Source organism: Diaphorina citri, unplaced genomic scaffold (genome assembly GCF_000475195.1).
Source record: "Diaphorina citri unplaced genomic scaffold, Diaci psyllid genome assembly version 1.1 scaffold2955, whole genome shotgun sequence".
NCBI classification, from domain to species: Eukaryota; Metazoa; Arthropoda; class Insecta; order Hemiptera; family Psyllidae; genus Diaphorina; species Diaphorina citri.
In genome coordinates this window covers 1,604-25,334 of record NW_007380367.1, presented here as the reverse complement: position 1 = coordinate 25,334, position 23,731 = coordinate 1,604, and the positions used below count along the sequence as shown (strand labels likewise).

General features: G+C 40.8%; 4 protein-coding genes across 6 annotated transcripts; 3 read left to right on the top strand and 1 right to left on the bottom strand.

Moving 5' to 3' along the window:
• The first annotated feature begins 3,201 nt into the window (after window positions 1-3,201).
• On the top strand, window positions 3,202-6,376 carry LOC103519819 (40S ribosomal protein S10-like). Of its 3 annotated transcripts, none has more exons than XM_008484906.2 (4): window positions 3,202-3,272; window positions 3,741-3,906; window positions 5,576-5,689; window positions 5,953-6,376. In XM_008484906.2, the coding sequence occupies exons 2-4, from the start codon at window positions 3,766-3,768 to the stop codon at window positions 6,175-6,177; spliced, it is 480 nt and encodes a 159-aa protein (XP_008483128.1). In that variant the 5' UTR covers window positions 3,202-3,272; window positions 3,741-3,765; the 3' UTR covers window positions 6,178-6,376.
• A 368-nt stretch (window positions 6,377-6,744) lies between these two features.
• On the bottom strand, window positions 6,745-9,138 carry LOC103519818 (spermatogenesis-associated protein 22-like). The gene is made up of 4 exons (XM_008484905.3): window positions 8,752-9,138; window positions 7,975-8,101; window positions 7,631-7,769; window positions 6,745-7,092 (listed from the first exon to the last, which is right to left on the bottom strand). Exons 1-4 carry the CDS (start codon window positions 8,767-8,769, stop codon window positions 6,921-6,923), a joined length of 456 nt encoding a protein of 151 aa, XP_008483127.2. The 5' UTR covers window positions 8,770-9,138; the 3' UTR covers window positions 6,745-6,920.
• Window positions 9,139-13,733: 4,595 nt separating this feature from the next.
• Window positions 13,734-18,617, top strand: LOC113471761. Its single transcript, XM_026831156.1, has 6 exons — window positions 13,734-15,492; window positions 16,037-16,176; window positions 16,212-16,869; window positions 17,141-17,197; window positions 17,331-18,279; window positions 18,395-18,617. The coding sequence occupies exons 1-6, from the start codon at window positions 13,734-13,736 to the stop codon at window positions 18,615-18,617; spliced, it is 3,786 nt and encodes a 1,261-aa protein (XP_026686957.1).
• Window positions 18,618-18,769: 152 nt separating this feature from the next.
• Window positions 18,770-22,197, top strand: LOC113471760 (extensin-like). Its single transcript, XM_026831155.1, has 4 exons — window positions 18,770-19,176; window positions 21,008-21,305; window positions 21,372-21,505; window positions 21,669-22,197. The coding sequence occupies exons 1-4, from the start codon at window positions 18,770-18,772 to the stop codon at window positions 22,195-22,197; spliced, it is 1,368 nt and encodes a 455-aa protein (XP_026686956.1).
• Window positions 22,198-23,731: the final 1,534 nt, after the last annotated feature.

Here is a 23,731-nt window from a genome sequence, read left to right as displayed (position 1 = left end):
TTTTAGTTTTCTAGGTAATTAAATTTATAATTATTCTTACATATTCTTAAGAGTTCATTGCAACGATCGTTACATTAATTTTATTAGACTTACTTTATCATGGACCTCTCTGGGCTGACAACATAACAACGAGTGTCCATGATAAAGTAGGTATGTCTAATTAGAATAAATTTATAATATTTTGATGAAATTATTCTCTAATGTTTTGTTACCTATAAGGTTATTCAAAAGAGCCCCCCATACTTACCCATCATATTTTGTTTTATTCTATTTGTTTCTTAAAAAGATATTATTGTGACCATAAGAAAGACGGACGTACAAATATTGTAGTGAATGAGTTAGGTATAATACTAGGTAGTGTGTGATGTTTTTCTTTTTCCAATACCTAAATTTGTAGTGTAAATATCTAAAAATTCCTCATTTAAAGCTAGGTAATAAACGCTCTTGATTGGAATGTAAAACCAACCAATAGGTGAGGTTAAAGCCGGAGAAGGTGTTTCTTTTACTTTCTTTCGCGAAACTTTCGGAAACGGAACTGATTCCATCTTGAATTTCCTTTGGTTTAGTACCTAGTATACAGGCGCCATTTCAGGTTCCAAAAGAGAACCGGTTCCGTTTTCGCTAGTTTCTCAATAGGAAAATAAAAACACATCTGATCTTCACTCATATTCTCCAAGATGCTCACTATGGTATCGTATTTCTTGGGAAGTCCCATCAAGAAGTTACATACTCCCAAAAAAAATAACGTATTGGCCAAGGGGGCGAAGTACCCATTAGGAACCAGAAATTTCACAGTTTCTTGCGACGGTCTTCAAATCTTGGTAGAATTTGATGAATGATTCGTTCTCCTCTTGATTTCGATTGAAAAACTTGTACTGCTCGAAACATGTGGTGTTCTTTGGTATTACTTGTTCTTCTAGGTATTTCCATAAGGCCGGCCATTCACGATCAGTTCTAACTGACAGTTTGAACTGTCAATCTAAACTGTCATTTTAGACTGAAAACTGAAGTCCACACTCACGCTCAGTTCAAAACCATCAGTCCATCAGTACTCATGATGGATGATAGATTGCTCATATTTCTTTCTTTCCTTGTTATAGGCTGATCTCAGGCTGTTGATTTTAGCAAGGGCAGACTTAACGGTGGCATCACTTTCAACTTCACTAAGCTCTTTCTTTCCTTGTTATAGGCTGATCTCAGGCTGTTGATTTTAGCAAGGGCAGACTTTACGGTGGCATCACTTTCAACTTCACCAAGCTTCTCTGCCAATTTTTGAAGGGCAGCATTTTTTAAATCACGATTTCTGTATTCCTCGGACTTGTTCTTCCAGAGACAGGGCTCTGATCTAAAAATTCCAATAAAATCAACTATTGTTTGATTTGACTTGTTGCGTGACATTTTCAAAACTTTTTAAAAAAGAACAATATGTTAAACTGAGAACTGTGGACTTCAGAGCGCCATTCACGTAACTTTTCAACTGTCAGTTCAAGTATCTTCAGTTTAAAATATAAAATTTTAATAATCCTCAGTTTAGACCATCAGTCCAATCGAACTGTCAGTTCACCGCCAGTTTGAACTGACAGTTTGAACTGTCAGTTAAAACTGATCGTGAATGGCCGGCCTAAATAAATAATCCAGTGAACCCCCGGCCTAGCACAAGGCAGACGGGCTACCGAATAAACTAACTACTCGTATGTAGCATGCTTAGCTCAGCTTTAAAAGTCCGTTTTTAGCCCGTCCTTCCTTTATTATTATATAAAAGGTATAGTGGACGGGCTATTGTATTTGCTTCGGTGTCGTCTGTCTGTCACTCTGTCTGTTCCCATAGAAGGACTTATCCAAACCTGGTCGACCTATATATCAAATTAAAGGTCTTTTTACCAGGAACACGAAAATGGTGGTGCAAATTTTGTCCAGAAAACCATAAAGCCAAAAAACCAAAAAAACTAGTTTTTGGGGGATTTTTTTCACATTTTCTCACACAAATGAGCTCTGATCTCGAAATTTGTCGCGACGACCTATAAACTCAAAGCGAGAAAGTTTTAGATAACACTTCAGCCGATCATTTAAGACCGATATATTGTTTCCAGTTTTCAGCGCTGGCGCTGATATTCATGCTAATTTAGATCAAACGAAGTACCTACCTATAAGTACCTTCCTAAGTCGCTAGTTGTCGACTTTGAACAGCCTAAACTCCTAAATGAAATACTTACCTACATAAGTAGAAGATAATACCTATCTATAATGTTATTTCATCGATCCCAGAATCCAGATCCACCTAACTTGTTGATAAAATTTCTTTTCTTTTATTTCTAATTTCTACCTATTTTTATCTTACCTATACCTACCTACCTATATAATAACCTTTAAAATTTGTAAATATTTGACTACATTAAGGATACCTACTGTGTAATTGGCAGGTTTTGGAGTTACCCTAGCACTTTTCTTCGTAATTTTTAAGATAGATTGGATTTCGAATTAACTAATATCCCCCCCCCTCCCATTGTTTAAATTCCAATTTCCTTATTCATTTCATCTAACTAAAGATATAAAACGTTTTTGAATTGTGTTTATTCAACTATGAAAAAATAAATTTATAAAAAGTATATTTGCCCTGAAAATTCAAATTATATAAAAAACCTCCATCTTTTATTGTAAAATATATTTTATTTTGAATTTGAAGAGCTGTGGTGTTGTTATTTTTACATTTTTCATTTTACCGAAATACCTACCTACCTAGGAAGGCAGCAACTTTTATATCAGATATTTTTCCAAAGGCTTTCAGAGCAACTTTCAAGTTCCTTTATTTGAGAAGCCACAGGGAAGATTTTCGAAGGCTTTTTAAGAAATACAACAATATCTTGGTCTTATCGTCCCGAAATCGAAAAGAGAAGGAATTCAGGATAGGAAAAACTGAGACCAAACAATCTGGGATGGCGGGAATCAAACCCTCGACCACGTGCTTACAAGGCAGAAGTACTACCCCTCAAGCTAACTAGTGTCCGTCGCGTAAGTCTTTTTTTTTTTTTACAGGGCAAGACACAAAATGACAAGGACAAAATGTAAAACGGCCGACTCAAAATCGTATTGCTTAAAAACGCCTTCAAAAAAAAAACATGTGGCGTGTTGCATTTTCTAAAATGTATTTTCAGGCGTTTTATGTATCTTTGTTTACCAAAAAGTGAAACTTTGCAACTTCTCATTGGTAAACAAACTTTTCTTTTCTTTTCGTTTTGATGAGTTTCGGTCGTGAGTGATATTTTGTGGAAAAGGTAAGATTTTTATCCAATTTAATCCTGGAAAATCCCCCAATTTACCCGTAAAGCTCTTTTAATTTGAACGGCCAACTTTCTAATGAAGTTATCCCCCTATTTACCGCTCTTCTAGGACCAATTTTCGCTGGGAGAGATCAATTTCCAAGTTTAGTCCCTTTAGCTTCTAACCTTACTAGGAACATACCCCTGTTAAACACTTTTTGTCTGTATTCCAGTGTTTTCACCTTCTTTTTGAGTTATGTACAGAGATTTGAGTGGCCCATTTACCTTGCTGTTGTTACAGATCAATTCTTTTGGGTCTTTGAACCAGTGTTTATATGGTTAGCTAGGAATTTCAACAATGGCTTGCCATTTCTAGTCTAGTTAACCTGTGTAGGTAGTATCTTCATGTGTAACTAATGGTTTATCTGGGTCTCAAGATTAAGCTCAACTAATATACATTTTCACTTCTTTGAACTTTCGAAGCCAGCCGTAAACATCAGATTCCAAAATGTTGATGCCCAAGAAGAACCGTTACATTATCTACGAGTACTTGTTCAAGGAAGGAGTCCTTGTAGCCAAGAAAGATTTCCATGCCCCCAAACACCCTGAACTAGATGTACCCAATCTCCAAGTCATCAAAACCCTTCAGGTAACAGTTTTCTTTGATCTAACTAGAATTAACTTTGTAAACAAAGTAACTACCTACCTCAAATCAATTAATAAGTACACTTTTAATACTAAAATAAGAAGATAATAGGTCTTCACTTGTTGAAAAATAACATGGAGACATTACTATTATTTTAGTATTAATTAGTACTTGACATGGTATCCTGTTTTCAAAGTAAAAGTAGGTACACTTTGTAAATTCACCAGTCTAATTTTGATGAAATTTGGCAAACATGTAAAATAAAGGCATTTTAGCTCTTACCTATAGAACACACAGGGTGTCTACCAGACTGGAAAACCGGGAAAAGTCAGGGAATTTCATGGAGACTGGAAAAGTCAGGGAATTTTACGAAAAAGTGCCAAAAATCAAAAAAAGTCAGGGAATTTTTCAAAGCCTAAAAAAAGACAAAGAAAGATTTCAATTAAAAAAGTATGCAACCATGAAGGGGCAACATATAATCTCTCAAAAATTTCGCCTGCGGCGCTGAAATTTTGTCTCTTCATGAAAAAGTTTTGGGAATATTTCAAAGCCTATAAAACGAGAAAAAGACTTTGGTCAGTAAAAAAAAGTATGCAACCTTGAAGGAGCTACTTAAATTTTCTCGAAAAAAATTTCGCCTGCGGCGCTGTCATTTTGTGTTCTATAGAAATGTATTGGGGGGATTAACTATACTCGTCTTTTACACGTATTTAATTACATAAAAAACTGACACATGACAAGCTACAGGTTACATACTTACTGAAAAGTTTCGCCTGCGGCCCTGAAGATTACACCTTTGACAAGTCTGCTTCTCTTACTATTGTAGACCAAAATCTTCAAAAAATTCGCCTGCGGCGCCAAATTTTGTGTTTTTGATAACTAAGTTTTTTAATATTAGAGACCAAAATTTTCGTTTATGGCCATAAAAATTTCAATTTCGTTAGTTCTGGTTTCTATCAAAAATTTCGCCTGCGGCGCTGCTCATTTCCCCCTTTTTTGTCTTAACCTTCATCCCCCCAGGATATGTGAATCTGTAGACTGTATAATGACAAACTTCAGCTTCATGCAAAAGTTCTCCTGCGGAGCTGAAGATTAGGATTTCGATGAGACTGAATTTCTGAAGATTTTAGACCAAAATGTTCAAAAATTTCGCCTGCGGCGCTGTTATTATATTCTATATTGTTATTATATTCTAAAAAAAAAAAAATGCCAGTTCACCTATAGTAAATACCTATAGGGGCCCAAAGGCAGATCAAAGAGACATGGCTGTAGTAGTCTTGAGGTCATTATCTTGGTCAAAGGTCATTTATCTTGAAAAAATTTGGCCTGCGGCGCAGTTATTTCATGGTGCAAATGGAGGACTCAAGAAATTTAACAGGCCTGAGAACATTGCTTGGAAAAAAAAAAAAAAAAATCGACTGCGGCGTAGTGGGAATAGGGTAGAAAATCTTGGAAAAGTAGACTGGAAATTTTGAAAAATTGGACTGGAAAACCGGGAAAAGTCAGGGAATTTTATTTTTCCATTTTGGTAGACACCCTGAACACACCAACTGTTGAGATGAGACAGTATGTCAGCAATAAAATGAATATTTATGTGCTCTTTGTCGAGGTAATCCGTTAGTGTAGTTAGTATGGCAGTATACCTTCAACAACATTTCTTTATGTTTTTCAGAGTTTGAAATCCAAAGGCTGGGTGAACGAGCAGTTTGCATGGAGACATTACTACTGGTACATCACCAATGATGGTATTGAGAAGCTGAGAGGTGTCCTTAACATCCCTGATGAAGTGAGTACCTTTACATTATGTATCTTAATAATATTCAGAAAATTTAATCACAGGGAATAATGGGTCTTTTTTCTCTGGTGTTAATATCCCAAAAAAGTGTGAGCCAAAATTATTGATCTCAAGTCAGACTGTCCCAAATTCCTGAAAGTCAGACTGAAGCATTTCAGTGTTGCTTAAGAGCCAATATTTTGTTCTTTAAATATGTGTGTAAAGTTCAAGGCCCTATTTTATTTCTAATATGTATTGCACTCCTTCTTTCATAGATTGTTCCCTCCACACTGAAGAGACAAGCCCGCACAACAGATGCCTCCAAGGTGCCCAGACAAATGACACAGCGACCAGACGGTGGTCGAGGTGCTGATGACAGAATGAGCTACAGAAAAGGACCCCAGGGTGTTGACAAGAAGGCTGATGTGGGAGCTGGCTCCACCGAGGTTGAATTCAAAGGTTACGGAGGTTTTGGACGAGGCAAGGCTCCTCCCCAATAGATAATATCTTGTGATTCTTTGTGAAAAGGATTGGCCTCACTTTGCAATCCTTGGTCTTGTAAACATCCACGAGAACCCGGTGTGTATTTTTTGTATTGTTTTGTTTCTTCTCTCTCCTCTCTCCTTTGACATCTGTTCCTCCTGTGCCCATTATTTTTATAATTGTAACTAAATATAAAATTATGTTATAAAAACAGAACACGGAAATTTGGTCATTAATTTTTGGGTAGGCTTTATTTATCTAAAGCAGGTATCTAAGCAGGATATGACACAGCATTCTAACTTGAAGGAAAATTATAAAGCTAAATGGATCCAATTGGCTTCTTGTTGAATTGGGAAAAATACCACCCCATCCAGTAGGAAGCTAGGTTCATAACCAAGCTGAGAAAAAAAAAATAAACCTACTTGCTTTGTCATCAAAGGGGAGATTTGTGTATTAGATCACATGTTCAAGGTGTGGGGAAATTGGCAAACTTGAGCCTGGTTCATACTACAGTAAAACACTGTCTACAAGGTGGAATACAAGGGCTGACCCACTTTTTCCCACTTATCCAGGTTTCCCAGTTAAAAAGTGTCCTATTTAGAGAGGCTGCCATGAAGGGGCCACGATTTATCCCAGTTATCCAGGTTTGACTGTATTAAAGAAATGGGTTTTATTGAAATAACATTTGACTACACAGTAGTAATGGGGAAAATTTCTTGAATGGATTTTGTCTGAGCTGATTACATTTCTTCATGTCTCTTCAGACAATATTTATCTTGCCTCGTTTTCCATCTGTTCTCTGAGCAAGCATATCTTTCAGTTGTCTCTCACTGAGGAAGATTAGACGATGTAGTTTCTGAATTTCACTCTCATAGATTTGCTCGACGTCGAATATTTTGATGATTTTCTCTCCAATCATATGACCGGTCACTCTGAAATCAAACAGAGGAAAGTAAAGGAGGATTGTGAAAAGGGCCCCCAAGATAATTATTTTTAACAAGTTTGATAGTGGGAACTGTAACAGAAGTCTTATCATCCCAAAATCAAAGAAAGAAAGCAGACCGTTGTTCCGAGAACAAACATCTATTTAGGATAAAATCCGCCCCGAGCGGAATTCAAACCCGCGACCTAGTGCATTCAATCTTCTAGCCAGCCTAGTTAGATTGGAGAGTAGCGCGTCTGCCTTGTAAACGCTAGGTCGCGGGTTCGATTCCCGCCGGGGGCGGATTTTATCCTGAACAGAACAGATTCGTTCTCCAAACAGCTGGCTTTCTCCTATCCTGTCTTCCTTCCTTCTTTGCTTTGGAGACGATTAGACCTTGGCACTTACAGTTCCCTCTCTTCCTATGTTAAGGCGGTCTCTTCCTGATCCCTTATGTGCCGCGTCCATTTTAGTTTAGGACTCTTGCACTGTGTGTATTGTTCCCTCTATCAAACCTCTTTAAAAAAAATCCTTCCCACATAACTTACATGATTACACTGCCAATTACTATAGGTGGAAATTTGCGGTCTATTTCATAGAACACACATTGTAGTGCTGTAGATTGAGTGGTGTGTTTCAGGATGAGAATCTTGTGAAGTGGTTTGACACGCACTGATTCTAGACGACCTGAAATGAAAGGAATTTTCTTAATATGGCTTTATTTTGACTTTTTCAAGATTCTTCATAAAAATGATTTTCTGATTTCTTTATCAACATCAACGTAGGTACATATTGAAATTCCTGGGAATGTGTCTGCAATTTTTCATACCATTGTACCTACCTATTTGGCTCTTGATATTTTTTTACTTTTTATTTATTTTTCCCCTCTTACCTACTACTTGGAAGAGGAAGGTTGTGGTTCTGATGGAGGAAGCTCGCATATTATGATACCAGACTGAAGCTAGGTCTACTTGAGCCACCAATATTTTCAACTCTTGACTCTCTCTGGGATCCTCTTTCTGAAATCATTAATAAATTAATGGCCAGGCCATGACCTGAGTTTATAGTAGGTGTTTAACTCTGGGATGAAGCAATTTGATTTCAAAGTTTTGAGCCAGCCTAGTTAGCTTAGTTGGTAGTGCGTCTGCCTTGTAAGCGCTAGGCCACGGGTTCGATTCCCGCCCGGGGCGGATTTTATCCTGATGGGATAATGTTCGTTCTCGGGACGGCTGGCTTTCTCCTATCCTGTCTTCCTTCTCCCTTCGATTTCGGGACGATAAGACCATAGCAGTTACAGTTCCCTCTGTCAAACCTCTTAAAAAAAAAAGTTTTGAGCCAATCAGATATTGCTTAATCCAAGGGTTGCACTTAGCCAAGTTTAAACACGGATTCTGGTCCCGTCCAAAAGTGGATTAGTTTTTCAAGATCTTTTGTCTTCTGTCTATAGAAACCTAGAGCTACTGTAACATCGGAGATCCAATCGCTCCAAAATCCAAGGGAGTAGGAAAACAGGAAAGAAGAAAGCCAGCCGTTCAGAGGACAAACAAAACCTTTTTAGAATTAAGTTCGCCCTGAACCAGAAATCGAACCCACGACCTAGCGTTTAGGAGGATCAAACTAATTGTACCCATTATTAGGCCCTTTGCACCCGCTATGTCCCTCAATTTACCTCTTCCTTCTTGTCCATGAGGAATATCTCCTCTGAATTCTTAGGGTATGGCAGCAGGCGTGGTCTCTTAGCAACCGAACCTGAAGACCCTTGCCCTCCCTGATTTGGCCCCTGATCTAGGCTTTGCGGACCGAGTGAGAAGCCAGCACCACAACACTTGTCTGTGAAGTTGGCACGAGAGTTGTCTGGGAAGCTAGCACTCGCTGGCTGTTGGTTGGGTGGGAAGTTGGCATTTCCTGGCTGCTGGAAGCTAGTTCCCTGGGGCTGGTCTGTGAAGCTCGGGGCGCCAGCTCGGGGCTGGTCTGTGAAGTGAGCATTGCAATTCTTGTCTGTGAAATAAGCACTGTGAGGCTTGTCCGTGAAGTTAGCACGTGGTTGTTGTCCCTGATGTAGTCATCATAGGTCAGAGCCATAACTACATTCTCCTTTTTGAAAGGTGAAAAAATGTTCGTCCAGCCCCAAATATGAAGAAATAAAAAAAGGAATTTTAATTGTATTAAGCATAAATGCTTGTCTCAAATGTTCCCTTTTTAATACACTATGCTAAATTTTATGACTTGACTTGGACTTGAATCACCAACCTCCAGATCCAAAGTCCACTGTGCTAACCACTACACCACTGAGGTTGGTAAATATGAAGAAATATGCAGAGCTGTAGACGAAATGCCACTAGCTTCAATTCGATAAGTGGCCCTTCGAATCACCAACCTCCAGATCCAAAGTCCACCGTGCTAACCACTACACCACTGAGGTTGGTAAATATGAAGAAATATGCAGAGCTGTAGGCGAAATGCCACTAGCTTCAATTTGATAAGTGGTCCTTTCCTGGGTTTGAGAAACAAGGCAACCTCTGTGACCAAGCAGACCAAATAGGTATTGCACTAAGCTAGCACACTGGAGGTTCTGGGTTTGATTCCTGGGCTAAGTTGAAGTTTTTCAGCTCTCTTCTTCGGAAATGGAGTGCACTCACACCCGTATTTATGGATGAATTAGTAGGTAACCTTTTTTTTTTTTTTTTTTTAGGTTTGATAGAGGGAACTGTAACAATTGAGGCCTTATCGTCCTGAGAGCGAAGATAAAAGGACAGGATAGGAGAAATACAGCCTTTTCAAGAACGAATCTTATCTGTATAGGATAAAAATCCGGCCCGGGCGGGAATTGAACCCGCGACCTAGCGTTTACAAGGCAGACGCGTTACCCTCCTAGCTAACTATTAGGCTGGCACAGAGTAGGAGAAACACAGTCGTTCCGAGAACAAACCAAATCTGCTAAAATATCTAGTGCCCTAAAGGAGAGAGAGAGAGAGAGAGGAGTATAGGTTTAATTCCTTGTCTAAGTTCTCTACCACCTAACCCACTGCTAAAGTAAATTAGGAAAGGTTGAATTAATCTCTCACTTACCCCGAGTTGTTCGATGGTACCCATATCCCATATTACCGATAGAGTGCACTCCCAACATACTATCCCGACCTTCTCCATACATATCACCCATGCGAGTAGGCATACTATCCCGACCCTCACCATACACATCACCCATGCGAGGGGTATTCTGATGTGTAGAACGATCGGTGAAGTTAGAACTTCCTGGCATTGAATTGTTAAAGTTCGGATCATTGGAACTTTGAACGCATCGAAGAGAGAAGGAAGTTAGGATAGAAGAGAGCCAGCCGTTCCGAGAACGAACATTATCCCATCAGGATAAAATCCGCCCCGGGCGGGAATCGAACCCGTGGCCTAGCGCTTACAAGGCATACGCTTTTCGGTGGGATTTCGACCCTAGCTGGTCACTGAAATGAGACTCAAAAAGTGTTGAACTTTTTTTAGTGTCATAATTTTTACTACTAAAAGGTACTGAGGGAAAGAAATATTTTACCTTGTCATGCCTGTATGACTGCGTTCGGGGAACCTCGCGAAAGTTCGGCTTCCTCTGGTCCCCCTATCACTGCCTCTGGTCCAGAACTAGCGAATGGGAAGCGACCAGGTGATGCGCGCTGGGCGGTGCCTAGCAAGCCGAGGGAAGAGTCAGCCAACGACAAGGCAGCACGATCAACCAATGAGCGAGCAGAACTCATGCATCAGCTATCGAGACCCAATCAAACTCAAAATCTAATAAGAAAGTTTCCTTATTGTGCAGAACATTTTTGTGAAATTCCATTGAATTTGAATTCAGACACCAAAATTTTGTTAACACATTGTGTACGAAGCATAAAAACACAAATTAGCACTAGGCACGGAGCCCTAATTTGGGTAATTTCCGATGTGATCCATTTCACCGGACATGGAGCACAACTATATTTTATTTAGCTGACACCAGAAGAAACTAAAACTAAGCATGATATACTGCATCAAACCACGTAGAGTATAGGTCTCCAATATAATCCATTTTTGTATCACGGGCCTTAGATTGAAGGAAGTCTCGTGATACAAAAGTGGATCACACCGTACCACCAGCATAGTGACTGTGATACAAAAATGGATCACATAGTACACAATGTGTTAATGATGGTGAAACAAACAGATTTGCAAACTAAATGGTTAATTGTCTAGGTAACATTTAGAAGTTAACAAGCTGGGCCCGTCCCTCCAGGAATTTTTTAGCTTGTAGATTACTTGATTGTGATAGTTTAAGAAAATTAGTTAGTACCTATGGTTTTATATATAAAACCATTTTTTCTGGGTTTTGGCTTTTTGGTTCTCTGGACAAAATTTACACCACCACTTTCGTGTTCCTGGTAAAAAGACCTTTAATTTGATATATAGTTCGACCAGGTTTGGATAAGTCCTTCTATGGGGACAGACAGACAGACTGACAGTGAAGCAAATACAATAGCCCGTCCCTATACCTTTTATTATTACCATTGTAATAATAAAGGAAGGACAGACTAAAAATCAGTTAGACTCTGGTATTCTCTCCATAGGGACATAAGGGACTCAAAAAATGTAGGACAAGACAGCCTTTGTGGTTAAGTAAGAGCTCCTTTACCCTTCAGAAGAATTAAATTATAGCCAGAAAAAAAGCTTACTTTGTTTCTCACAACTAATAGCAAGTATTTACTTATGTTTATTAGAATCAAAATTCCTTCTAATTGTTTTATTGAGCTCCCATGGCGTAGTGGTCACTGCGCTCGCCTTGCACGCGGGAGACCCGGGTTCAATCTCGTTTCAGTCAGCTCCCATGGCGTAGTGGTCACTGCGCTCGCCTTGCACGCGGGAGACCCGGGTTCGAATCCCGGCAGGGTCAAGAAATTTGTATCATGCAAATGATTGATCCCGTGACTGGCTGTTGCGGGGCCCACTCAGCCTCGTGAGGAAATCCAATCTTCAGCTCCCATGGCGTAGTGGTCACTGCGCTCGCCTTGCACGCGGGAGACCCGGGTTCGATTCCCGGGGGAATGGCGTCAGCTCCCATGGCGTAGTGGTCACTGCACTCGCCTTGCACGCGGGAGACCCGGGTTCGATTCCCGGCGGGGCCAAGAAATTGTATCATGCAAATGATTGATTCCGTGACTGGCTGTTGCGGGGCCCACTCAGCCTCGTGAGGGAAATGAGTAGCTATGACATATAAATACGCATAGCGACCGGTGCCAGCGTGGTATTACTCAGCCTCGTGAGGAAAATGAGTAGCTATGACATAGAAATAAATGCGCATAGCGACCGGTGCCAGCATGGTAGGTAAACATGTGATTTTAGGATTATGAGATATTGGGAAAATCCTACAATGCTGCAGTGAGCACCAAAGTTGTGATATAATAACACAAAGAAACTGCATTTACATTTACTAATTGTTTTATTGATTTTCTCTTTCCAGCCATCAGTGCCCACTGGATTGGAGGCTGTTGGATCTACCTCCCGATATTATGACAACGTAGTGCAGGAAGATTTCAATCCCTCTATTCTACAAGCAGTGTCCCTTGCCCCTGGTGGAGATCCACTCAGTGTAAGACTCTTCGTGCTTTTCGTGTTCTTTTCTAAGGCTGAGTTATTGGCTCATTGTGGTTTTGGAAAACTTTGTGCATATTTTGGAGTTTAAGTCCAGAGTGGGGAACATTTCGGAGGAGAGAATGATAAGACTGAACCAAGTAGAAGTGAGAAGCAGAAATCAGTAACACCTACCCGAGGGGAGAAAAGTATACCGTCCATGAGACCTCTGTCAGTCACGACGAGGGAGAAGTCGAAAGCTAACGGTGATAAACAGCAGAGTGTCACTGAACCTGAGAAACATAACGTAGAGAAAACTAAACCTCTGAGTTATGAATCTGTGTTGACAACCCGTGCTGGTACCCATGTCAGACCAAACCTTGACGAAACCAAGACGAACACGCCAAGTAGAAACCATAGCGTTACCTCACCTGCCCGCGCGACTAGTGTCACATCAACCGACACCAAATCTAACCCAGATGATACTGTCAAGAAAAAGAAAACCTCTACAGAACTAACACGACTCATGAATACGTACAAGAGTAGGAAGTCACGATTCAAGAAGCGAACCAAGTGCGAGAATTGCAAGATCTACATGTCAGTCACAACGAGGGAGAAGTCGAAAGCTAACGGTGATAAACAGCAGAGTGTCACTGAACCTGAGAAACATAACGTAGAGAAAACTAAACCTCTGAGTTATGAATCTGTGTTGACAACCCGTGCTGGTACCCATGTCAGACCAAACCTTGACGAAAACAAGACGAACACGCCAAGTAGAAACCATAGCGCTACCTCACCTGCCCGCGCGACTAGTGTCACATCACCCGACACCAAATCTAACCCAGATGATACCGTCAAGAAAAAGAAAACCTCTACAGAACTAACACGACTCATGAATACGTACAAGAGTAGGAAGTCACGATTCAAGAAGCGAACCAAGTGCGAGAATTGCAAGATCTACATCTCCAACAATGTGTACACGAAACATGCCGTGCTATGTATCCGGGGAAGAATTGTAAGAATCTTCTGTCCGAGTGCGTGAAATGTTTGAAGACGGCTGCGAGTATGTATGGCATCAAGGAGCATTGGCTGAGAGATCACAGTGTGGATATAGACAAGCGTCGCTACCAGCAACAGACAATGTATAACTATCTATGTGTGACGTGTGGGGAGAAGTTTTCATATTATAACGCAGCACGGACACATCGGAAGATGCACAAGACAGATGGGTTAAGTAACGAGCGGGATGACGAGGAAGAGGATGATGACGAGAAGCAGGAGGAGGTGGATGTGAGGCGTGGAGGTGATGCTGGAGAGAAGAAATTACCTGTGAATGATAAGGAGAGAGTAGCATTGGAAATACTTAGAGCAGAACTATTAGACACACATTACAAATGTGTAGGGAGAGCGTTTGGTGAGAAACCTAATGAACAAGATGAGATAGATCCTAAAGTTAAAATTGAAACATTAGAATCCTTGGTGAAAACACAACACAGTTCTAATGAAGATAAGACTGTCCCCCTAGTAACTACCTGTAGTAAACTAATACATGATAGAGACAAAGCGTTGAGAACGAGTCTGAAGGAGAATGTCACTACGGATGATCTAGGCCCACAACACAGTTCTAATGAAGATAAGACTGTCCCCCTAGTAACTACCTGTAGTAAACTAATACATGATAGAGACAAAGCGTTGAGAACAAGTCTGAAGGAGAATGTCACTACGGATGATCTAGGCGTGTTGGAAGATAGTAAAGTCTCTCTGGTCAATGTGATTGTCAAGACCGAGAATATCTATACAGATGCTATGGAAGAGAATAGTGACTACAAGCATGTTCCTATGAATAATAATAGTGATGCGCAGAATAGAAATGTTACCACCGGTCATTTTTTAGCGCTTGCTAGCTCAGAGAATTCTCCATCTGACCTCACCCGGGTGTCATGTGACACACTGGGTAATTCTCTGGGCGATGACCTGCACTCTCACGAGGTACAAACCAACCTGGTCAAAGACAACTTCCAATGTAACCTATGCAATGTCTACTTTGATACCATTCCCCTCCTTGGCAATCACATGAGAAGTCATACGTTTGAGATTATGAAGATGAACTATATGAAGGGTGTTAACACACAGACTGAGATCACGTGTGAACTATGCTCCTCCAATGTCAATGTGATCCGGCTGAAGAAACACCTGGACACGGTACATAAACATGATTTCTACCCTCTGCCAGAACCCAAGCTACTGGATAACGGCATACGCCGATGTCGTCTCTGTCTGGAGGAATTCAAACGAACCACAAACTTTGAGAGCCACGCCAAGCCATGCTTCATGAACGACATGGTGATGCGACAACTGAAACAGATAGCACAACGTATGAATCAGAACTATCAGTCAGAGAATATACTTGACATGGAAGTGAAGGGACAGGGCCGGAGTAATAGGGAGTATGGGAAGGACTTTAAGAAACCTTTCAACGAGTATGCGTCGAGTCCCGCCCTGCCTCTACGGAGTAAACGAAGATATCAAGAGAATGATGAGAAGTCAGAAGATAAACACACCAGGGCCGGACTAGATAACAAGAAGAGACGCCTGGATAATGAAGCAGAGGGAAGCTTCACATGTGAACACTGTGGTCTGAAGTGTGGCACCAAACTCAAGTACGATATACACAAAGTATTCCATGGGAGTCAAAATGGTAAGGGATTGTTTGAGTGTCATGAGTGTGATACCAAATATACAACCATGGGAGGCGCTAGGAATCATTTGAAGCGTGTACACCTCCGTGTGGATTTGTGTGATCGGATGTGTACACATTGCTTGCGTACGTTTCCATCGCAGCCAAAACCAAATGAAAATTGGTTTAAGGCAAAGTGAAAGAAGAAGAGGAAGGTTAATTTCTCTAGATCATATTCCAATCAAATACAAAACCCTTCTTTGGCTGCTGGGTCACGGGGACTTTTCAGTCTTATTTGGGTAGGATAAACTAGGTATATTCTATTCTTTTTCAGTCCAAAATGGATAGAAGTATTTCATGTAGATTGTGTGGCAGTAGGGAGTCATTCCTTGTGAATCTGACGGAAGATCATCATCATCAAGTACTGCTCTATTTCATCTCAACCAATTTGAATGTTAAGGTAAGATAATGTCATTAACTTTCAATTCTATGGTCTAATATTGACTTGAATATTGATCTCCACAAGTGCAGCTGCATGAAAAAAGAGAAAAAAAAACTTTAAACCTTAGAATAAGCACCTACCCATCTAAGTACCTACTTTGAAAGAAATAATAATCATTATGATCAAATATTTTGATTTCAATGCAAAATTGGATTATTCAGTGCTCCCCCATATTGATAAACAAGAGAGATGAGAGTGAAGAGGAAGAGGACGTGTCCTCATCATCAGAGAGTAACCATAGTGATTCTACCTATGTGGGTGTAGAGGATGAAGATAGCAATGATGCCGAGGATAGTCAGAGTAGTCAAGAGCTCATGGATACACTCAAAGCGAATCTGAGATTAGAATTAGGAGCTTCAGTCAGGGACTGATAAACAAGAGAGATGAGAGTGAAGAGGAAGAGGACGTGTCCTCATCATCAGAGAGTAACCATAGTGATTCTACCTATGTGGGTGTGGAGGATGAAGATAGTAATGATGCTGAGGATAGTCAGAGTAGTCAAGAGCTCATGGATACACTCAAAGCGAATCTGAGATTAGAATTAGGAGCTTCAGTCAGGGGTCACTCACTAGGGAGTAAGATGTCCACAGGTAGACACCGTGTGATTCCTGAGAACGAGAAGATCGCGCGACTTAAAGCACAGAACCCGTTCATAAGTGACGCGATAGTTACGAACAAACTGATCAAAAGCAAAGAGCTGAAATCGCTCAATATGAATTGTACATTCCAGATGGTGGATCGGTCTAAAGAGAGGAGGTCCAGGCGAGACTGTGTCCCCGTGTCAGAGGCTAATGACCGCGGTACTAAAGCAAACAGACGTGATGAGACTCGGCGAGACCATATAAGATCCCGGAGCTCAAGTGTAGAATCTGCTAGTAGCTCACGAACCAGGAGTAGCCGTAGCTCTAATATAACACCTCGTGAACAAAGCCCAGATCATGTGAAGAGTGTTTCTGTACGAGAAATGAGAACCAGGAACAAGAAGGATGTGAGAACACAGGAGACACCTGTCACGTCTGGACATGATAAACAAAGCCCAGATCATGTGAAGAGTGTTTCTGTACGAGAAACGAGAACCAGGAACAAGAAGGATGTGAGAACACAGGAGACACCTGTGACGTCTGGACATGATGAACAAAGCCCAGATCATGTGAAGAGTGTTTCTGTACGAGAAACGAGAACCAGGAACAAGAAGGATGTGAGAACACAGGAGACACCTGTCACGCCTGGACATGATGGAAGTGAAGTTAGCAAAGTGATAGCGCGTGAGAAACCTGCCAGTGGAGAAGGGACATGATAGAAGTGAAGTTAGCAAAGTGATAGCGCGTGAGAAACCTGCCAGTGGAGAAAAGCATATCCAAAGATATCAAATCGAACGCGAAGGTGGAAACACAAGAGACGAGAAAACCGCTGGAGGGGCAATATAAAAGCGGTGATGGTGTTGGTACACCAGCCCCTGACGCCTATAAGAGGAGTGGAGAAGCGCAAGCATCCATCTATGTGCCGGAGCCAGTACAGAATACAAAGGAAGAAGAGTACTATTACGATATCAATGGAACACAACGTGTTGTGTATAAATGTCAACATTGCGGCATACGATCCATAACCAATGTTTTACTAAAAAACCATGAGAACCTCTGCAAGGAGGGGAAACCCATTTCAAAACCAGCCGGTGTGTGTACACTTTGTAATATCTACTTCTCAGATGTACGCAGACACTATATCATGCATGGAAACATAGCGCATCGGTTCAAAACAGACAAGAAATATATCTATGTGTTCCAATGTCCAATCTGTATGATAGACATGAAATCGAAGATCTCCAGGTTCAACCGACACCTCGAACAGTGTAAGAGTCGAGGTGGATTATTCAAATGTAAATATTGTAAACGAAACTTTGTGTGTGAATCAAACAAGATGCAACATCAGAATGCATGCAGCACGCAGATTGCTAAGAAAATGATGCGCAAAGCAAAGACTCCTATACTTAAGTGTACATACTGCTGTCGACACATTCAACAAACCAAGGAGAACCATGACTATATATGTACAGAACCGATAGCTAAGGGACAGAAGTGTCTTGATGTTGTCACACTAGATAGTCCAGAACCAGAGAGTAGTCCTGAGAAAAACAATATGGATCGAGACAGTATGGCAACACCAGGAACATCCCCCTCAGCGAGTAAATCACCAAACGGTACACCTCTACTAGGGAGAGCCATTAATAAACCGGTTCTAAATAAATCAGATGATGTGATCAACAAGTGTGACAAATGTGACAAGACATTCTCCTTGAGGATCGCCTATAAGAAACATATCAGTAAATGTTGTAAGAGTGGTATGGAAGAGCAGACCAGAGAATCTGCACCTGAAGGACAACCGGATGAAACCTCTGGCTGTTCTAAAGCCTTATCCTGCTTCCTATGCGATACCAAGGAATCTAAATCCGTCGCTCTCTACAATCATTACTGGAGGAAACACAACCTCACGATAGAGAGCTCGGGATCAAGGAATGCCCGTCTGTACAAATGTCTTCCTATGCGATACCAAGGAATCTAAATCCGTCGCTCTCTACAATCATTACTGGAGGAAACACAACCTCACGATAGAGAGCTCGGGAACAAGGAATGCCCGTCTCTACAAATGCCTGTATTGTCTCAAACAATGCAAATCTTTCCTCAAGTTCAACCTGCATGGACATTTCCACGAGAAACAAAAACAAACCATGGTACAACCATATAAACCAGATCAGACGAGAGAGAATGACTAAAAAAAAAAAAAAAAAAAAAAAAAAAAACAATATTATTTTATTTTCCAACTACCTACCTATTTTGTTCGAGACAGTAATGTATTGTTCTTCTCTTTTCCTTTCAGGTGACCTCTATCAAAACCGAGGCCCCGGATGAAGTCCCCTCGTCTCCCATGATAGACATATTCCACTCAACTAGTGGTAGTAGTCATTTTGAAATAATCGAGCACCATGTAAAACAAGAACCATTGAGTGAATCACTCAACAGCGCCCATGGGGTAGCTACCGAGGTCGCCATATTCCACTCAACTAGTGGTAGTAGTCATTTTGAAATAATCGAGCACCATGTAAAACAAGAACCATTGAGTGAATCACTCAACAGCGGCCATGGGGTAGCTACCGAGGTCGCTACAAACCTAGGAGTCGCTTCTGGAAGAACTGATCTGAATCGACCTCAGGCTAGCTATGACAAAGGTCGCTCCCATGTGATATCGAGGCCTGAAGGTGAGAGTAGCGTTCTCAGGGCAGGTGTAAACAGTGCAGGAAATAACACAGGTGATCGGAGTCAAAGACAACACAGGTCTCCCGAAATGTAAAGATTGTAAAGTATGTTTGTAAATTTGATGCTTAGGATGATAAATTATTGAGACCTGATTTCCACAGTTTCCTTTGGTATTTTAAGATATTGTAAAAAATGATACATTACAGTCATTACACAACATTGAAAATACCCACCTAATGAAAAATGATACATTACAGTCATTACACAACATTTAAAATACCCACCTAATGAAAAATGATACATTACAGTCATTACACAACATTTAAAATACCCACCTAATGAAAAATGATACATTACAGTCATTACACAACATTTAAAATACCCACCTAATGAAAAATGATACATTACAGTCATTACACAACATTGAAAATACCCACCTAATGAAAAATGATACATTACAGTCATTACACAACATTGAAAATACCCATATAATGAAAAATGATACATTACAGTCATTACACAACATTTAAAATACCCACATAATGAAAAATGATACATTACAGTCATTACACAACATTTAAAATACCCACATAATGAAAAATGATACATTACAGTCATTACACAACATTTAAAATACCCACATAATGAAAAATGATACATTACAGTCATTACACAACATTTAAAATACCCACATAATCAAAAATGATACATTACAGTCATTACACAACATTTAAAATACTCACCTAATGAAAAATGATACATTACAGTCATTACACAACATTGAAAATACCCACATAATGAAAAATGATACATTACAGTCATTACACAACATTTAAAATACCCACATAATGAAAAATGATACATTACAGTCATTACACAACATTTAAAATACCCATATAATGAAAAATGATACATTACAGTCATTACACAACATTTAAAATACCCACCTAATGAAAAAGAAGTCACAAATATAAAATACCTAGAGAAACAATCAATATAAAATTTATTGACAGACTGCCCAAACGACGCAGCATAAATTTCAGACAAAATTGTTATGTACAGTTAAAATTGAAATTATTAATTAATTTATTAATTTATTTATTAAAAAATCCCAGATGGGATAGTTTACAATAATACAATTCAGTAAAATACAATTAATTACCTAAGTGAATTTAGAACTTATAATATAAATAAAATTACCTATGTAGTCAAGGGAATGACTACCTAGATATTACATTTTAATCTTTTTATTTCGGCCATGCCTTTTCCACAAGTTTGGCCATGCCTCGGGATGAACTAGCGGGATTCCGGAGCGAAGCGACGGAATTCAGCTAGTAGAACTTATAATTACCTATGTAGTCAAGGGAATGACTACCTAAATATTACATTTTAATCTTTTTATGATTTCTCCTATATTCATGCTAATGTCCAAGTTGTTGTACATATTATTGAAGTTGGACATTGCCATTTCAAGTGGAGTTGTTAATCTATTTTTGGGGATACTCAAGATTTTTTTATTTTCATTGATTCTGAGTTTGATTAAAATATCTACTTAAACTTGCCAAAAGCTACTGTGGGAGTCTGGTAGGTATATGTATGTAAACCATTTTACTCTTGGAAATTTTCTTCTTTTTTTACCTTTGTATAAAAGACTTCTTCCCTTTGTGGTAAATTTTCCCTTCTTGTTCATATTGCTACAAATGTTAGATTATTTATTATTTTATTTATTGACTCGCTGTATTTTGTGCAAATTCTTTGTAAATAAATGTTAGCCTAAGTACGATAGGAATTAAATATACAGTGCTGTTCTCAAAGAATTGAGTCTGAGAAACTGACAAGTGATGATTTCAAATACGTCTGTGTATCTTTTATTTCCATAACCCTCAACATATCCACCTTCCTCCACAAGTAACCTGACGGACAACCTACTAGCCATTCCAAACAAGAGACGGGAAACAGATGGTCGTGCATGTTCTAGTCCCTTACCATCCGCCGTGAGTTCAAGTAGCTACACATCACCCAGCAATACTACGTCTAGATCATACGCTAGTCCCAACAGTCAACTGAGTGTCCCTCCCTCTGCTGCTCCAAGTAGTGTGAGTCCAAACTATGCCCAACTCAGCACAGCCTATCCCATCTCCTCCGCCTATGCAACACCCACCTCCACCCCACCAGCTAAAGCCAAGAAGAAACCCATACCACCCCAGGCGCCGGCTGTGCAATCTCCCTCTACATATACCTCCACCGCGTATGAGACGCCCTCTACGCAGTAGATCTACATCTCCAACAATGTGTACACGAAACATGCCGTGCTATGTATCCGCAACTCCGCCAAACAATCCAAACGCACTGAGAACGCTATCATTATGAGTGGATATGTGAAGAAGAAAAAGAACACCACCAAGATGTTTTGTATTAGATCTACATCTCCAACAATGTGTACACGAAACATGCCGTGCTATGTATCCGCAACTCCGCCAAACAATCCAAACGCACTGAGAACGCCATCATTATGAGTGGATATGTGAAGAAGAAAAAGAACACCACCAAGATGTTTTGTATCCAAGTAGTGTGAGTCCAAACTATGCCCAACTCAGCACAGCCTATCCCATCTCCTCCGCCTATGCAACACCCACCTCCACCCCACCAGCCAAGAAGAAACCCACACCACCCCAGGCGCCGGCTGTGCAATCTCCCTCTACATATACCTCCACCGCGTATGAGACGCCCTCTACGCAGGCCAATCTGATCTCCTATCCCGTCAACACTTCGGCCGGGAGCTACACCTACTCTACCGCCTATCCAACCACGAGCCTTTACCCGAGCGTTCCTCCCGCCAGCTACGGGCAAGGTCACCCATCCTACATCACCTACCCGCCGGTCGAGTCTCACGAGATGCCTCCCGCCTCGCAATCATTCCGCCCATATGAGTCGCCTTACCAACCACCGCTACTTGCGTATGACTATGGCTCGGCCTATAACAGCAACTATTTACCGCCAGGACATCCTGGTTACCCGCCCGCACCGGGACAATATGTACCGCACCCGAGACCCCCTAGCCCGTCCGGGTATTATAATCCTCCCCCGGATACGTATTGATGTCTGGCTGTGGAACGTGCTAGGCTATGTGGTATTGGATTGAATGTGATTAGACTTACTTCGTGCTAGGCTATGTGGTTTTGGATTGAATGTGATTAGACTTACTTCATCATGGGCACCCGTTGCTATGTTGAAAGCCCAGAAGAGGTTAGGTAGTAGAAGAGCCACGGGAGACACTAAAAATAAAGTAAGTCTAATTAATGTAACGACCGTTGCAATGAACTCTCAGGAATATGTAAGTTTTATTGAATAAGAGTGATCACAAAGTGGACTTACTTCATCATGGACACTCGTTGCTATGTTGAAAGCCCAGAAGAGGTTAGGTAGTAGAACAGCCACGGGAGACACTAAAAATAAAGTAAGTCTAATTAATGTAACGACCGTTGCAATGAACTCTCAGGAAAATGTAAGTTTTATTGAATATGAGTGATCACAAAGTGATATTTTGACATAAGATCTTTGGTTGGTCTTCCGTTGCGTTTGACGCAGATTGATAGGAACCTGTGTTGATGAATACATTTTATCATTATCTATTGCTAGGTACTTTATTTATTTTTAACGAAAGCGTTTTTGCGCGGTTGAAATCTAATTTGTCCCCTGAAAAGGGATTTTTTTCTAGAATATCAAGTTCATTTTCCACCAGTATTATCTCCCACATTGAGGCCCGTATTCAACCCTAATGGAAATCTCCATAGGAGAAGATGACGAATTTTATAAGGGTAGATTTTTAAGGACTCTAAACAATTCTGCTCAAAACATTCCAAAACTTGCGAAAAAATTTTTGGTAGTTTAAATCACCTTTCTTTATCACCAAATCACCTTCAAATCCTGTCCGTACGTATGTAGGTGTATTGGTATAAGCAGGACCCTCGACATCGGCTATAGTAAACGCCCTCGCCCCATGTCACTACGACCTGGTTATATTTTCTGTGTGTAGGTGTATCTATCTTTTGTCAGAAGAGGAAATATCTAATTATAATTATATCAACACAGAACAGAAAGTCATCTTCATTGCACGCGCATTATCCTTTATTATCCTCTTCCCTCCTTCCTCTCTCTTCCTCTCCTCCCCTCCTTCTTCTCCTCTTCCTCTTCTTTTTATCCTTCTCCTCCTCCTCCTCCTCCTCCTCCTCCTCCTCCTCCTCCTCCTCCTCCTCCTCCTCCTCCTCCTCCTCCTCCTCCTCCTCCTCCTCCTCCTCCTCCTCCTCCTCCTCCTCCTCCTCCTCCTCCTCCTCCTCCTCCTCCTCCTCCTCCTCCTCCTCCTCCTCCTCCTCCTCCTCCTCCTCCTCCTCCTCCTCCTCCTCCTCCTCCTCCTCCTCCTCCTCCTCCTCCTCCTCCTCCTCCTCCTCCTCCTCCTCCTCCTCCTCCTCCTCCTCCTCCTCCTCCTCCTCCTCCTCCTCCTCCTCCTCCTCCTCCTCCTCCTCCTCCTCCTCCTCCTCCTCCTCCTCCTCCTCCTCCTCCTCCTCCTCCTCCTTCTTCTTCTTCTCCTTCTCCTCCTCCTCCTCCTCCTCCTCTTCTTCCTCCTCCTCTTCTT